At 37.2% G+C, this 16,876-nt stretch overlaps 1 protein-coding gene across 1 annotated transcript; it reads right to left on the reverse strand.

Annotated features, from left to right (window-relative positions):
• Positions 1-2,062: 2,062 nt before the first annotated feature.
• LOC117634506 (probable glycosyltransferase At5g03795) lies at positions 2,063-5,397 on the reverse strand. Its single transcript, XM_034368646.1, has 3 exons — positions 4,974-5,397; positions 3,663-4,230; positions 2,063-2,727 (listed from the first exon to the last, which is right to left on the reverse strand). Exons 1-3 carry the CDS (start codon positions 5,320-5,322, stop codon positions 2,235-2,237), a joined length of 1,410 nt encoding a protein of 469 aa, XP_034224537.1. The 5' UTR covers positions 5,323-5,397; the 3' UTR covers positions 2,063-2,234.
• Positions 5,398-16,876: the final 11,479 nt, after the last annotated feature.

The raw sequence follows: 16,876 nt of genomic DNA on the forward strand, positions 1-16,876 counted from the left end.
AAGGTCCAAGGCAACAAACTCTAGTTTTGCCAAATTTGCCATCCAAAACTTTAGGCTCGAGATCTGGGACATTAAGCCACTTATTAATAGGAATTTCAGGCCCTCATTATTCAGGTATATTAATTAATTGATGATAAAAATAAAGTGCTATGAATTTGCTGGTATGGATGATAAACCCGCACCATACCTTAAATAAAATTAAATGTGCGGTAAAGTAAATTCATAAAGTAAATTGCTTGCTGTATGGACGTTAATTCCGCACCATACTTTAAATAAAAGTAAATATGCGGTAAAGTAAATTCCTAAAGTATGAGGGTTAATTCCACATCATACTTTTAATAAAAGTAAATGTGCGGTAAAGTAAATTCATAAAGTATGAGGGTTAATTCCACATCATACTTTTAATAAAAGTAAATGTGCGGTAAAGTAAATTCATAAAGTATGAGGGTTAATTCCACATCATACTTTAAGTAAGAGTACATGTGCTTGTATGGGCACTGATTCTGCTCCATACTTTTTAAATAAAAGTAAAGGCAGCTGTGTGGACGATAAACCCGCGCCACACCTTTAAATAAATATTGCCGTATGAGTAATAAACCTACTCCATACCATAAATAAAATAAATGTGGGGATAAAAACCTCCACCTAATATATATGAAGTGCATAATATATCATATATTGTGGGCAATATAACTGCGCCACTATTCAAGATATAATAGATGGGTTTTAAGATCACACCATCATTTTATTACAATAATTTGTGTTACAACGCGATGGGTAAAAAAAAAAATTACACCACCATAAAATAACAGGACGGGGTATAAAAACCGCGCCATTCCAAATTACGTTACAAAGAAGTAAATTAAACAAGCATGGATGAAACAACATAGAAATTGTGAGAACACAAAAAAGAAAGTTTGCATGTCGTCGTAGTAGTAAAGTGAAAGTAGACATATAACAGAGAGGAGACAGAGAAATAACCACATAGTGTTGAGTTGGGAAAAATTCAAAAATAAAAGGAGAGACTATCGTGCTGATAACGTGTTATAAAACTAGAATAATCAGAGGATGAAAAGTACCACTGTAATATTGGGAGTGGAATTATATTTCTCTTTTGTGGTGTTTACACTAACAGAATTTCTCCTCAGAGAGACTCCACTCTTTCTCTTCTCTCTGACTCTCACTCTATTCTCTTCTCTCTTTCGTGTATATTTATAAGCAAATATAATGCCTATTTATAGGCAAAGCAAATGGCTTTTAAGGGAGACATAATGATTTCTCCCCAACATTATTATCCCCTCTTTTGACTAATACCCTCTAGCTTTATCTCCATCTTTTGACTAATGCCCTCTAGTTTTATCTATGTGGGCTTCACTTCTTTATAACACTTGTGTAATTTTTCTAGAATTTTTAGAGGAGCCAATTAGAGCAATTTTTCAAGTCAAGTCAACTTAGGGTGAAATTCAGGTTCGGAGATGAGGATAACAATACCATTCTTGGCCCATCACTAACGGGAATTTTAAAATTTAGGGATCCTGCCGGCCCTGATTTTGCCTGAAATATCCTCCCATTAGGGTCGGAGACCCGACCCACTGGGGATTTTTACCATCCGTAAACCTTATGTGGCTATTAGTGAGATAAACCTTGTGCGTTTGATGTTGCCGATGTATTTCTATGTATCTGAATTAATCCTTATGTAAATTATAACACGACACTTGCCACTCTAGTGGTGAGGTGTTATAATTCAATGTTGGAGGTCAGGCATTCGATCGATTTGCTTGTTTCACGGTTTGAAATACTCAGCCCTAGTTAAGGCTTTGAGTTAATAAAACGTGTACAATCCAACAGCTCCTGTGAAGTAGTTTCTCAAGAGTCCCTCATTTTATGTTCCATAGGTGAGCGGGACAGTGAAAGCTTCTGACGAGCCTTTTAAGTTCCTTCTTAAAAGATTGTCATTTTCTTCTGTTCAAAGAAGGATAGAAAAGAGGGAGGAAGAAATTTTAAGCTAGAGGCATTTATAAAAAATTCTCTATAGTTTTTCATATTTATTGGAAGTATTACAAATCAAAACATGGCCTCAGAAAATTACAAATCAGAACAAAGCCAGATTTTGAGGTTTAAGCTTGTAAGCTACGTTTACTTTAAAAGAATATAACTATAAAAGAAATATATACATGAGGAAATCCAATTGAAATGGACAGAATCATGTAAAATGATTTGTTGATTTAGAATTTTCAAAAATTACTTGAGGTAACTGTCGAAAAACTTCGTCGTAGCCACAACTCGTACATAACCATGTAAAAAGCATCATAATCAATAGGAGAAAGATGCCATTGGAAATGTTTGCGCACCTTCAACACATTGCTTTGTAACCGCGTATATTCCTCAGAGCTGATCCCTTTAAGGATTTTCTTAAGCAATGGGATATCTAGAGTGGCAACAATCACTGAGAAGCTCTTCCAGTTTAGTATGTCTGCGAATGGTAAATCATAGTAGTTGGCAATTATCACCGGGACACAACCATAATATAATGAATCTGCAACACGAGCTGTATTCACTTCAAAGCCTTTAACATGGAGGCAGAACTTGCTACCAAGCAGCTCATCCGCATAAGGTGTGGTAAGCCGACCAAAGTGTGCAAAAATCTCAGAGTCATTTCTCCACACTTGAAGAAGCTTTTCCCGTACTGGGGAGTTAATTCCTCCAGCAAAGAACGCAAGTTTTGTTCTGCACGTTTGTTTTTTTATCAAAGGAAGAAAAATGAGTTCCAGTTCATGTAGAGATCAAAGCAACATATTTCCAAAACATGCTTAAAGTTACAAATGCGTTTTTCATTAAATGTTAAATTGCATTCTATCAAACACTTCCTTTTGGAAGCAAAAGGAAAAGATGAGCGTACTTTCAAATTTTCACCCAGAGAAGTTCAATGATACAGCAATTCTGTTCACTCAAAGTCTTTTCTTCCTATGTCATAATTTTACGCTGCTATATCCCAGTTAACATGATTCACCATCAGCTATGGGGAACCAAAAATGTTCATAAGTGTATGATATAGGAATTTAACATTATGCAAAGCCACAAAGGTATACTCAAATGCCTAGCACAAGTAAACATCAGTTTCCAAGAAAAAGAAGAGAACATTTACATTGTAGTTTTACAAACCTGGCCTCTATTAGAAATTTATTTTCTTAGACACAAGAAATGATATAAGTCAACCAAAATACTCTGACTTCCTCTGCATCACCTCATCATCATCATCATGCAGGCCCAAAACCCAAAGGGTGAAGAAACGATGAAAGAGGGGTACAGGCGCAATCAGAATAGTGCACATAGTTGAACATACGTATATTTAACCTTGTGGTTCATACCAACTATCTATCATATTCCTTAGGGAAAGTACCAACTATCTTCTATGAGCTATAATTCAGCAGCATATTTTGAAAAGGAAACAGCCCAGCTGATAGAAATTACCAAAATAAATTTATAAACAGAACATTGCATTATTACTGCAATATGAGTGCAACACTAAAAAGCAATATTAAGAAAAGAAGAAAAAAGAATCACTTTTTCATGCTTGCTTCTCCAAAATCTAATATTAACTATGAAAATATAAGACCATGCTTTAACAAAAGAGAAATCGCAATTCACGAAAGTATATCCACCTATTTGATGAAAGAAGGTCATGTGGCTCTTCTTTTCTCGGCCATATTTGTGGCAGACATGCATCCTTGTGTGGTATGTAACCAGGAAGGAAGTAGCTTGAAGAGCACACAACTTGAATGGCATTAAATTTCACTTCACTTGCTTTTTCCATGGCTGACCGCCCAATAGAATGACAAGCAACATAAAAGTGATCTGCGCCACCTGTACGATTCCAATATTGGTACTTCTGACTAACATTGAATATGTAATCTCTTATAAAATCTTGGATACCTCCCACACCAACTCTAGGGTCATGTCGCAACCTTGCAATTGAGAAAGGCAGAAAGAAAAGATCTGCCTTGGTTGGATCATTTGTGATGAAACGACTTTTCATAAGGACCTTCTTGAAGAAACTTTCACTTGCATAATTACCCCCAGGTTCAGAATCCACAGGCAAAAGTGCATTTGCAAAGGAATCATCTTGCCTGTGAGGATAAACATATATCTTAAAGCTCCTTTTCATTTCTTTATAGTCTTCCAGAAAGATATGTCTATCATGGAACACCTCGTTGTTATTGACATGATTTCCTGGACCATAAAAACGAACGGTTTCCAGATACTGAAATTAAAAACATGAAAGTTAACAGAAACTTTCTCTAACCTGCCACTCACCCACCCATGCCAAAAGTTGTTTTCGTTAACATATTCAGGTGAACACCTTTGAGAAGTCCCACACAATAGCTAGGACAAACATCTTTTAATTGGACATCTTCACATGGATCCGCTAAAATCTTTCAAACCTCCTAATTAGATTCAACTTATGATATATAATCCGAGAACCATGAAATGCATTAGTAGATTGTGCTGTAACCACTGAGCAGACAGCGTGTATTTAAAATTTTAGTGGAAAGAAGCAATGTATCAATTCAATGCTAAGGGTACTTAGTTGTGTAACTGTACAAGGCCTTATGCAATAGAAGTAGGACAAGTCCATGATCCTGTGTCCTGGTTAGATGAAAGACAAAACTATCGACTCCAGGATTTTCTTAAAGCATGTCATTTTCTGCTAATCATTCTTTGGCGCTGTTCATACTATATTCAATTGGTAAATTCTTCAAGCCTATACTTTTTATTATTATTAAAGTTTCTTTGCCCAAATCACAAGCTTATAATTACCGGTACAATGCCAATTGCCAAATAAGAAAATGAAATTTTCTTGGTTTTGTCCAAAAGTGAAGTCCGCATATGAATATAACGATAACCCATCAAAGATATAAAAACAATTAGCATAATTAGCAAGTCCCAGAAGCAAAGATTCAAGATTGACATACCATCTGAACCCAGTGGAGGTCCTAGTGAGCGTTGACTCTCAATTCTCTGCCCACCACCATCCTCTGTCAAAGGAGCTTCAATTGCAAAGGGTGTGGAGGAAGTTTTGTGACGTAGAATTGTGAAAGAAAAGGCAGATGAAGAAGAAGAAGAAGAAGAATTGATTTGAAGTGGTGCTTTTGGGTTGGGGTGATGATGAGTGAAGAGATTGGAGGTTGTGGAAATGTAAAAGAGAATGAGGAGAGAGGTTACGAGAGCTAAGCTTGTGGGTATGAAGGAAAAATGTCTAAATGAGCGGCCTGGAACACGCCGCTGAGACATATAGGACAACACCAGTGAAGAATACGCCATTGGAACAGATATGGACTCGTCTCAAACTGTCCCAGAAGGACGGAATCAGAGAGATAAATGAGAGAGAGATCGAGAAAAAGACCTGTTTCATTTCATGTTTTCATTTCCATTTTCTTTGAAATAAAATATTAAATTGGTAAAGAAACATTGAAAAATCCTATTCCTATTTAGAAAATTTGGGCTAAATACTAGTTTGGGCTTTTCATTTGCCAAAACGGTAAGTTGACTTCTACTGGATAAGTTTATATTTTTTCCACATGGGCTACTTGAGTTTAACTTCACTTTACGTTTTTTTTAGGACTAACATCAAAAAGAACCTTTCAACAACGTTTGGGATCATTCTTAATAGAGATATTTAGTGATATACCCATTTCTAGCACTAATATTATAAATAAATCCTACACAATTGAATTCCTATAAACAAACCCAAAAAAAATCCAAAAAATGATAGCTAGCCTTATTGAATTTAATATTGATTATTAAATTACTTTGATGTCCTATTGAGTGCTTTGGGTATTTTTATGAGATTTTGGGGTTGGGCTTGTTTTAAGAAATTGATGGTAGTTTTGTAATTTATAAGAAGTTAAAAGCTTTTTTGTTATGTTGTAAATGGGCTTTGGGTGTGTTTCTAAAGTCCATTTTATATAGGGTATTTTTATAATTTAGGCTCCTATATTGGGTATAATAGTGAATCCCCCTTCTTAATATCAGTTATTGAGTTTTAATTTCTTCATTTTATACCCCATAATTTTCAATTTCAGCCAATTTACACCGTCTGTCAAGATGACTGTTAAATTTTCAGTTAAATTGGTTACGTGGCAATTATGGTGCTCACTTTGATGTTGATGTGTGAATAAAAATGATAAAAATTTCTTTCAAAATATTATTAAATAATATTTATTTTAAAAAAAAAAAAAAAAAAAAAAACCTCCTCTCTCTCTCTCTCTCTCTCTGCACAGAACTTGAAAACCCCTCCCTCTCTCTACTTCGGTGATGGAGAAGCGGAGATTATCGATCGGAGAATCAAAGTAACTGTTGATTTCCTTTCTGCGCGTCGATGATGAGCTTGGAGAGGCGGTAGGAGGGGATGTCGGTGAGGATGGAGACGGCAGCAGCGCTGACATCAAGGTCGGGGAAGTCGAGATCTGTGAGAATTCCAAAGCAGACGATGTCCCAGAGTCTGCGGTGAGGCGGGTGGAGCGAATGAGATCAAAGGCGAGCTTTTTGCAGAAGGCGGGGACAGGCAAGGTGACGATCTCTTTGACAACGAATTTGGCGAACATATGATCCGCAGTAACTGAGGGATAAATTCCAGCCACCCCAAAAGATAATTCGTATAATATAAAGATCACATGCCCTTGCCTTGGTTATTTATGGTGACATGCATATGTACAGTGACTTATCATTGAATATTCTGAATGAGAATATCATCAAATGCCACATATCTCTACTATTTTACTACGAAATGCTGTATTTCTATTCTATTCTTAGAATTGAAGCAGAAACAAATTGGAATTTCTGAATTCTCTACAACGTCTGGGTGATCAAATATTGACAAACATGCACAACTAGAACTGATAGTACGTGTTTAGTTCTCTAATAAAAGGGGCACTAGAAAATCAAAATACTAAAGAGTCTCAAAAACCAACTCCCATGAATTTGATCTCTCCTTTGTTGCCTCATATCATGCTCTCTGAGTCTCTGTGCAGCACAGACATTATTAGCATGAGTGGACAGAAAACGAAAGGTACAGAAGCATAATTACTGTTATTAATTAGAACATATATATCTTACCTGCATAGAAAGGTACAACTTAATCTACTCCTGGTAAACATCCATCCTCAGCCGCACTCGTGTTGCAGATAAACAAATAAACAAGTAACCCTAGTATCCTCCCTTGGTACATGATTTTCCCCTCAAATAGGTACATGTCCAGCAAATGCAACAGATCACAAATTGTTAATGATGTCAATAATGCAGCTGGAGAAACTCGGTGCAAGTAACTCATCATGAAATATGCCAATTTTACACCAAATGGACCTTAAAAGGGCAACCAAAAAGCTTAGAATTGCTAGTGAAATAAATGTCTTTGAGAAACATAATTAAGAAGCAGCCATCATTTCTTACCAGAACATTCCCTGAAATACCAAACGGGAAAGAAGTAATACAAAGAAAACAAGAAAAATGACCACAAGGCAATTGATGAACATATATAAACATAGGCAAGGCAAACTTAACGTCGCCTGACATCCTTGTCATCCAGAATTTGAATCTCAAATGTGAAATATTGCTTCATAATATTCTTTACAATCATAACCAGGAATGACAGTTTTATACCAACTGTAGCTGATGGGTCTGTCTTGCTGGACTTAAATTCCAAGTCCAAGTCGAGACTCCAAGTCCAAATCAAAATTCCAAGTCCAAGTCGGACTGGAAACTAAAGACAACCAAAGTCCAGGTCGCCAAACTCCAAGTCAGGTAGAGGCAAGGCAAGAGCTCTCGGAGTCACGATGTTCCACCAGATGTCATACCAAACATACACAAGTCCAGGCTCAACCCATGATGTTAGGATTGGAAGTTTCAACAGAAGTGTCCTTGCACAACTGGCAGAGTCCAAAGACGGAAGGATTAATCACCAAAGGTTTATTGCATCTCAAATCAAGAGAAGAGTTTCACAATTCCAATGCCATTTCATTGACCAACCATATGGGTTGGTGGTAGTTGGGAAGTTCTCATTAAATGCCTAGAGCTTCGGAAGACATTAATCTTGGAAGGATTTTCAATGAAAGCCAGTTGAGGCCATTTAATGGTCAAATCTATGAACTGAAGAAAACTCTATAAATAGTTCCTCGGAAGAAGAGAAAAGAACCTCCGACTGAACACACAAAACCTATCTTTTTATCTTGCACCTTTCAATTTCTAGCAAGGGCGGCCATGGGGTGGTGCAAGTGGCGACACCGCACAGGGGCCCCTATTCTTAAGGGCCCCCAAAAAATTCTTTATATTATATTATATATATATATATTAATATTGTAGGAATTATATATATAGTATAGTGTGCTGAATATTGTGTCTGGAGGAGTTGGATGGAGCCCATATACATTTAACAAAAGTGCCCTCCATAATGAGCTATTTATATGTTTACATAGGGTTTTACAGGTTTAACAAGGAAATAAAATAAACTAGGAAACAAAGTCCTAATTGTACAAGAATTAGTCAACTACACTAATTAGGAAATCACTTTCCTGAACTCATGCACACGCCAACACTCCCCCTCAAGTTGGAGCATAAATGTCACCAAGGTCCAACTTGCTCAGCGTGTCTTGAAATACTCGGCTTGAAACTGCCTTCGTCAAGATATCTGCCAACTGATCTTCTGACTTTACAAACGGGAACTGAAGCGTCTTGTCTTCTAATCTTTCTTTGATGAAATGCCTATTCACTTCAACATGTTTAGTTCAATCATGTTGAACTGGATTATGAGCAATATTAATGGCCGCAATATTATCGCAATATAATTTCATGGGTTTTTTAGGCTTTAAACCTAACTCCGTTAGAACATGCTTAATCCATAACAACTCACAAACACCATGTGCCATACCTCTATATTCTGCCTCCGCACTTGATCTTGCAACAACATTTTGTTTCTTACTACGCCAAGTAACAAGGTTACCTCCTACAAAAGTAAAGTAACCTGAAGTGGGTCGTCTGTCTGTTTGGGACCCAGCCCAATCCGCATCTGTATACCCAATTACATCCAGATGTCCTTGCTTTGAATACATTAACCCTTTACCAGGAGTTGATTTCAAATATCTCAAGATGCGATTCACTGCATCTCTATGAACTTCACTTGGAGAGTGCATAAACTGCCTTACAACACTCACAGCATATGCAATGTCCGGTCTCGTATGTGACAAATAAATTAACCTCCCAACCAGGCGCTGGTATTGCTCCTTGTTAGTTGGTTTATGATCAGTACACTCACCAAGCTTGTGATTTTCCTCCATAGGCGTATTAACTGGTTTACACCCCATCATCCCTATTTCAATTAATAAATCCATAACATATTTTCGTTGAGACAAGAAGATACCTTGCTGTGATCTAGATACTTCTATCCCGAGAAAATACTTAAGTGTACCAAGATCTTTTATCTCAAACTCCTTAGATAAGTACTCTTGCAATGCTTTTCTTTCATCAGGATCATCACCTGTTACGATCATATCATCAACATATACTATCAAAGCTGTAATTTTATTTTCCTTATGCTTCAAGAACAAAGTATGATCAAAATTACTTTGTTTATATCCAAATGCCCTCATAGACTTTGTCAACCGCCCAACCCATGCTCGAGGTGACTGTTTCAAACCATACAAAAACTTCTTTAATTTGCACACATAGTGTTTCGATTCGGAACTCAAGTTACATCCAGGCGGAGGATCCATATAAACTTCTTCTTCTAAATCACCATGTAAAAAAGCATTTTTGACATCAAATTGGTGTAATGGCCAATTCAAGTTTGCAGCAAGTGATATCAGGATTCGTACAGTATTGATTTTTGCTACTGGAGCAAACGTCTCCTGATATTCCACTCCATATCTCTGAGTATACCCTTTTGCCACCAATAGAGCTTTGTACCGTTCGATCGATCCATCTGCCTTCAACTTTATGGTATAAATCCATCTACAACCCACAGTTCGTTTGCCACTTGGGAGAGGAACAAGTTTCCATGTGGAATTCTTTTGAAGAGCTTGCATCTCATCATTCATAGCTTGTTTCCAGTTTGGATCCATCAAAGCCTCTTCTACACTGCTTGGTGTAGACAAAGAATCTAGTTGTTTGATCAACATGGCATGTGGTGCGGACAATCTATGAGTGGAAACATGGTTGCTAATCGGGTACTTCACTTTAGCTTTGGGATCCACTTCATATTGAATCTTTGGGATACCACGATTTTTACGAACAGGTAATTGGTATGGTTGTAGATGTATCTCATTAGATGGATCGTCTGAAAACAAATCAGTTAAATATAAATCTTCAACATCAATGTTCTGGGATATTACTTGGGTTGTAGGTTCAGAAGACACCTCAGAAGATAATTGGTTAAATGGTACAGAAACTTCAGAAACGGGCATCAATACATCATTCTTCTCCCCCTAAATGGGTGACTGAGTTATGGGTGAGGAGACCAACCGTGACCGGTCATCAAGACTGTCGTGCGTAGTTTCTGGAGTGGTATCTGACGAGTTGGTTAGTGCATCCTGAACTGTCGGATGACATAACGACTCCAAAGTAACGAAACCTTCCAGGTCGAACCGATCATCAACAGTATCTGGACTCGCCAGTGCCTGAACTCCCCCCAAAAAATACATTTCTTCTTCTCCAAAAACCACATCCATAGTGATGTAGAGCTTCTGAGTAGGGGATGATAGCAGCGATACCCTTTTTGATGTTGGGCATAGCCAATAAACACGCACTTGAGTGCTCGAGGCTCCAACTTGTTGCGCTGATGTGTATAAAGATGAACGAAAGTTACACATCCAAAAACTCGTGGCTCCAAATTGGGAGTGGAATGAAGGGCACAAAACTGACGAAGGGCTTGTAATGGTGTTTGGAAGTTCAAGACACTAGAGGGAACCCGATTAATAAGATACGCAGCAGAACACACTGCTTCTCCCCAAAAAGAACGAGGCATTTGAGCATCAAACAATGAAGCTCGAACCACTTCTAACAAATGACGATTTTTGCGCTCTGCTACCCCATTTTGCTGAGGAGTATATGGACATGTTCGTTGATGTTCAATTCCATGAGCTTCTAAAAACTGACAAAGATCATGATTCACAAATTCACCCCCATTATCAGAACGAAGGATCTTAATTTTTGCATGAAACTGAGTGTCTACCATCTTGTAAAACTGTTGAAATGTGGTACACACCTCCCCCTTGGTTTTTAAGAGAGAAATCCAAGTCATACGTGTGCAATCATCAATAAAGGTAACAAACCAACGAGCACCAGAAGAAGTAGAAATTGGAGCAGGACCCCAAACATCAGAATGAACAATTGCAAAAGGCACCGTACTTTTATTCATACTCAAAGGGAAGGAAACTCGATGGCTTTTTGCCAGTTCACAAACATCACACTTAAAATTAAAATCTGAAAGTTTACTAAACCATGAAGGAAACAACTTTTTAAGATATCCAAAGGAGGCATGACCCAACCGTCTATGCCACAACCAAATAAAATTCTGATTTTTCTCGGTCGGATCTCCACTAGTCTTGAAGGCTTGAGAAATCCGAGTCTCACCACTTGTTGCCAAATCCAGAAAATACAGCTTGCCCCTTCTAGTACCATAACCAATTATCTTCCTTGTGAGGATGTCCTGAAAAATACAACAATTTGGCCAAAACGTTACAGTACAAAAAAGAGCATGAGTAATTTGCGCAACAGATAGCAAATTAAAATCCAATGACGGCACAACAAGTACTGAATCCAGGTGCAACGAATCTGTAAGGGATAAAGAACCCTCTCCAACAACAGGAGAGGAACTACCATTTGCATTGGATACTACCGACTGTGAAGATGGAGACAAAGATGTGATTTTATTCGAATCACATGTCATATGATCAGAGGCGCCTGAATCAATAATCCAGACATTACTGGTGGGTGAGGTGGAAGAAACATTCATTCAATGCATAACCAGTTGTACCTGATGTAGCCATGGACGCAGATGCAGAAGTATGTTCATTTGATTTGTTGCCACTTACAGGGGAGGTCTCTGGAGTAGCAGAGGCTTGGAGTGCCTTATGACCATTTCTTTTATTCTTAGAATGATCCCACCAAGATGGAAAGCCAACTAATTCATAACAATGTTCACGAGTGTGCTTTGAACCACCACAATGAGTGCACTTGAAAACTGGTTTGTCCTTCACCCCCTGGGTCGAGGAACTCCCATGAGATGAAGGTGGTCCTTTGGAACGTTGAGCCACCATGACAGTAGCATCAAGAGAGGCGGCAGCACCAGTAAAATTGGCGCGTTGTTGTGCATCACGGCGAACATAAGCAAAACTTTGGTCGAGATCCAATTTAGGTTCCTTGCGGAGGATTTCACTACGGACTTGATCAAATTCGGGATCCAATCCAGAAAGAAAAATATGAACTCGAAGACGATCGAGTTTTTTTTTTGTATGTATCAGTGTCAGCAGCGCACACCATAGATGAGGGGTCGCGATGATCCAGTTCCTGAAAAAGACTCTGAAGCATGCTATAATATTTGGAAACAGGTTGGCCATTCTGTTTGAGGGTGAATGCCTTCCTGTTCAATTCGTAAACTTGAGATTCGTCGGATCCATCATAGAAAACTTTCTTGACAGCAACCCAAATCTCCTTGGCAGTGCGAAGACGAATAAAGCGGCCCATCAACTCAGGGGACATAGAATCAATTAACCAACCTTTGACTCGTAGATTTTCAGTGGTCCACGCATCAAAAGTAGGAGCAGATTCGGCTGGCACAGAAAAAGAGCCAATAAGATAGTAGCAATTCGAATTTCCATGAGTTGAGACCAAAGAGCATAATTGGTCTCATTGAGAATAACTCCTGTAGGCAATGCAGAATTATCATTCTGGATGGTGACAATCTGTGGAACCGACGAAGTTGGAGGTTGTGCAGCGGAGGTCGAAGAACTATCCGGGAGAACAAGGGAAGCCTCGGGTGTTGTCATCGCAGCGAAAATTGATGGTGTGGAAGTATGAACTCAATATATGTGGAGGATGGATGAAAAACTTATGAAGTCAATATAGGTTTGAATTCAATTAGAGGGTTTGGGATAAATAAGAAACCACCAGATCGGTAGCTCTGATACCAAGTAGAAATATATGTTTAGGTAAAACTGATACTTTCTATTCATCTCCATAATGAGCTATTTATATGTTTACATAGGTTTTTACAGGTTTAACAAGGAAATAAAATAAACTAGGAAACAAAGTCCTAATTGTACAAGAATTAGTCAACTACACTAATTAGGAAATCACGCACACTCTAACACATTCATCAATCTCTCTTTCATTCTTTTTTTAATCCTTTGACAATTTTTGTTATTCTTTCAATTTCAGGGATTTCAACACTAAAAAGAGAAAACCTTAATTCCTAAATTCATAAAGACCACTCAAAATCAAATAGTCATATTCAAATGTCAATTCAAATTCATGTGTGTATCTAAATTTCAACCTATTCTATATATTGCATGACTTATTTTATTAAATTATTACATGTTGATGATTGGTTATATGAGAATATAGTTTGTAGAAATATTTATCTATTTCTTGCTGGGCTTTTCTTCTAGGTTATAGGGTTTTGGAATTTTTCTTTGTAATCTAAACATGTCACCTACTAGAAAATACGTTTCTGGATATACAAAACAGCTTAGAAAAAGAAAATTCGAGGAATTGAGTCAATCTCAAAGAAAGACAGCAAATACAATGTGAATGATTTTTGGATGGTCAGGTATGTTTTTGTTTTGCTTTTGTGTTTAATGCAATATAATCTAATTTGTTAATGACATTTGTGTGCAACTACTCTTTAATTTGTGATTGCCAATTTTTTTTCCCTATTAAACACAGATTGCTTATTGGAGGCAGTAACGGACCTTATAAGGTCATAAGGAGCTTATTTTTGTACCAAACATTTCACTTTATCAAATGGAAACATTTAAATTTGAATGCTGCTATCCTATTTTCCCACCCACCTTATTTTCAAAATTTCAAAGACAAATTTATCTTTTTGTAAAATTACTTCTAAAGACTAAAGGAAAAAAAGGATATTTGGAAATAATTAAAGGGTAGGGTATTTTAATTTGTTATTATCTCTTAATCACTAAACAATTACCTATATATATTCCTACCCTTTGTCTTCCTCCAACTTCCCTCACCCTCCTCTTCTCCTTGGAAATGCCATTATATATGCTATTCTCGCTGGCGCCATAAATCGCATCAATACATTCATCATTCTCTCTCTACATCAACTCAAGTACTGCTAGATAATTCAAAAGGCTAATCCTATAGAAGCCTTATATCCTCTTGAGACCATCAAAAAAATTCAATTAAACTCTTCCTGCATATCTGAAAAAATCTTTTCTTTCATCGCCACAATAAATATCTCAATAACTTTCCTAGTTGAAGTCTTAAAACAAATCGGTTCATGATAGGTTTTATAATTATTAGTTATTGTATCCCAAACACCCAGAACAATGTAATTATCTAAACCAATTATGTTCATATATAGATCTAGAAAATATAGAAGATGAGAGAGGCATGAATAATGATGCAGCGGCAGTGAGAAATCTGATACAACTGCCATGGTGAAGAGAGGGTATTGTCATGGGAGAATGAGTGAGCGAGATGGGTTTAGCAGCGCTGGTGAGAAATCTGGCGATAATGGAAATTAGGGTAGGGGAGGAGGAAGAAGGAAGAGGGAGATGGAAAGACTTTTTTATAATTATTGCTTTACTTAGGATATACTAATAAAACAATTAAAAAAGACTTAGTTGTATTAGATGAGTTGGCATGCCACATAAGGTGGTTTATAAAGGATATTTTAGGANNNNTAATGGTGGGTGAAAAAGTAGAATTGTGTTTTTTAAAATTTACATAGTGAGTGGGAAGATAAGGCGGGTGGAGAAATATGACAGGACAGGTAGGTGGAAATAATAATAATAATAATAATAATAGTATATATGTTATTAGTATTACAATATAATATATGCATCTTATACATTAGTGAACATTGGACTAGCTAATCCTTTCTTTCTACATGTAGTCCCCTCCTAATGAGGTGTTTTTGGTGGGCCCGGTATTAACAATCTCATCTAAGACTAGAATTAAATAAAACAAACATGGTACTAAATTTAGTCCAAGCCAGTCCAAGTTAAGCCTGTGTACCAAACGACCCCTTAAATTTTTTTAAGTTTGATTTTTGATTGTCACTACATATTTATTGATGGAAACTTTTAGTTATTAAAAAATTGATTATGACATTAAATTATGGCAAATTTTTATAGTATTTTCATATTAGATTATGTGAGACCCTAATTTAAGTTTCGCAGAGGGCCCTCAAAATCTCAAGGACAGCCCTGATTCTCTAGGATTTTATATTTCAAGCACTTTAGATTATCCAAGTTCTTCATTTTCCTAGTGTAAGTTTACTTCCTTGCAATTTAATTTCAATTGTCTTGGTCGTGTTTATTACGTAGTAAAAATGGCGGCTGTTGTTGTACACCATCGTCTTTACTTTCTACGTAGGTGGATTCATACCTTATGCCGTTGTTTTTGGGCTCAGAGTTTATCTCTGAGGAAAACTTTTTCTATAAGACGACACTTTTTAATTTGGAGCGTCGTTTTTAAAAAATACCATTGGATCTCCACTTTTTAGGTGTTTAAGTTAATCATACACGGTGGTTTTATGATACCGTCGGCTTTTCAAACTCAACGATAGTTTTCTGTTAAACCGTGTTCTGGTTGTGTTTTTCACTTTTTGTAGTAGTGTAGTCACTTTTTCGAATAAGACCGTCGCCTATATATCCTGCTTCTTCTAACAATCAGGACAACATTTTCGCAACCGGCTGCACTGCCCATTGGATGGCTTGGGTTCTACACAGATCTGTTTTCAAATCATATGCCCTTATTTCACAATTTTTGAAATCGAAAAGAAGTAAGATCTAGTGCTTCTCCTTTTGTAGGTTGAAGGGCATAAAAACGTGAATCACATACAATCAAAGTTTGGCCAACTTTGGCACTTCGCCATCGACCATTCCCAGTAGACCGTTGATGTGCTTCCTGTCATTATTTTCCATATACGCATTCATTTGATTGTAATCTAAGGCAGTACATTTCTACATAGCGGCACATGAGTTATGCATCATAACAGATACCAAATTTACCAAATAAGCATGGACAATTATAAAATAATACAGACCCGGAAAGTGGTGTCCAGTATTGTCTAGTCAGAACCCACCCACTTGATAGAGCTGTTGTGCCACTCCCATAGCAAAAGCACGACCATGTCAATGTTCCGCATAAAAGGATTTTTTCCATTATTAAATCAATAAATCACTACATAGCATGGGCATTTGGACAAAATCTCAAATCAATCAATGCTTATCGAGTCATCCAACCAACCATCCTTGGTTAGGAGCCGAACAAAGAAGTTATGCAAAGCTTCCATACCTTCTTCTCCACATAAGCACACATGTGAACTACATTTTTCAATCATTATTATTATCAAATCCGTTTCACCAATAACTCATCATAATACAACCATTTACATTTCACTAAAGACAGGCAAAGAGAACTTACTTTTCTTCTTGTCCCCATTCCCAACAGAATTTCCCCATCTCCAGAAGGGAATCACGAGGAACTGGCCTTAGGAAGGTCACCAACAGCGTCCTTTGAAATATTGAGACTCCCCCAGCAGCGTCCTTTGAAATATTGGGACTCCCCCAACAGTGTCCTTTGAAATATTGGGACTCTCCCAACCTTGCCATGGAGTTTCCCTTGCCATTGCCCT

The sequence above is a fragment of the Prunus dulcis genome, chromosome 7 (assembly GCF_902201215.1).
Source record: "Prunus dulcis chromosome 7, ALMONDv2, whole genome shotgun sequence".
In the NCBI taxonomy this organism is placed as follows: domain Eukaryota; kingdom Viridiplantae; phylum Streptophyta; class Magnoliopsida; order Rosales; family Rosaceae; genus Prunus; species Prunus dulcis.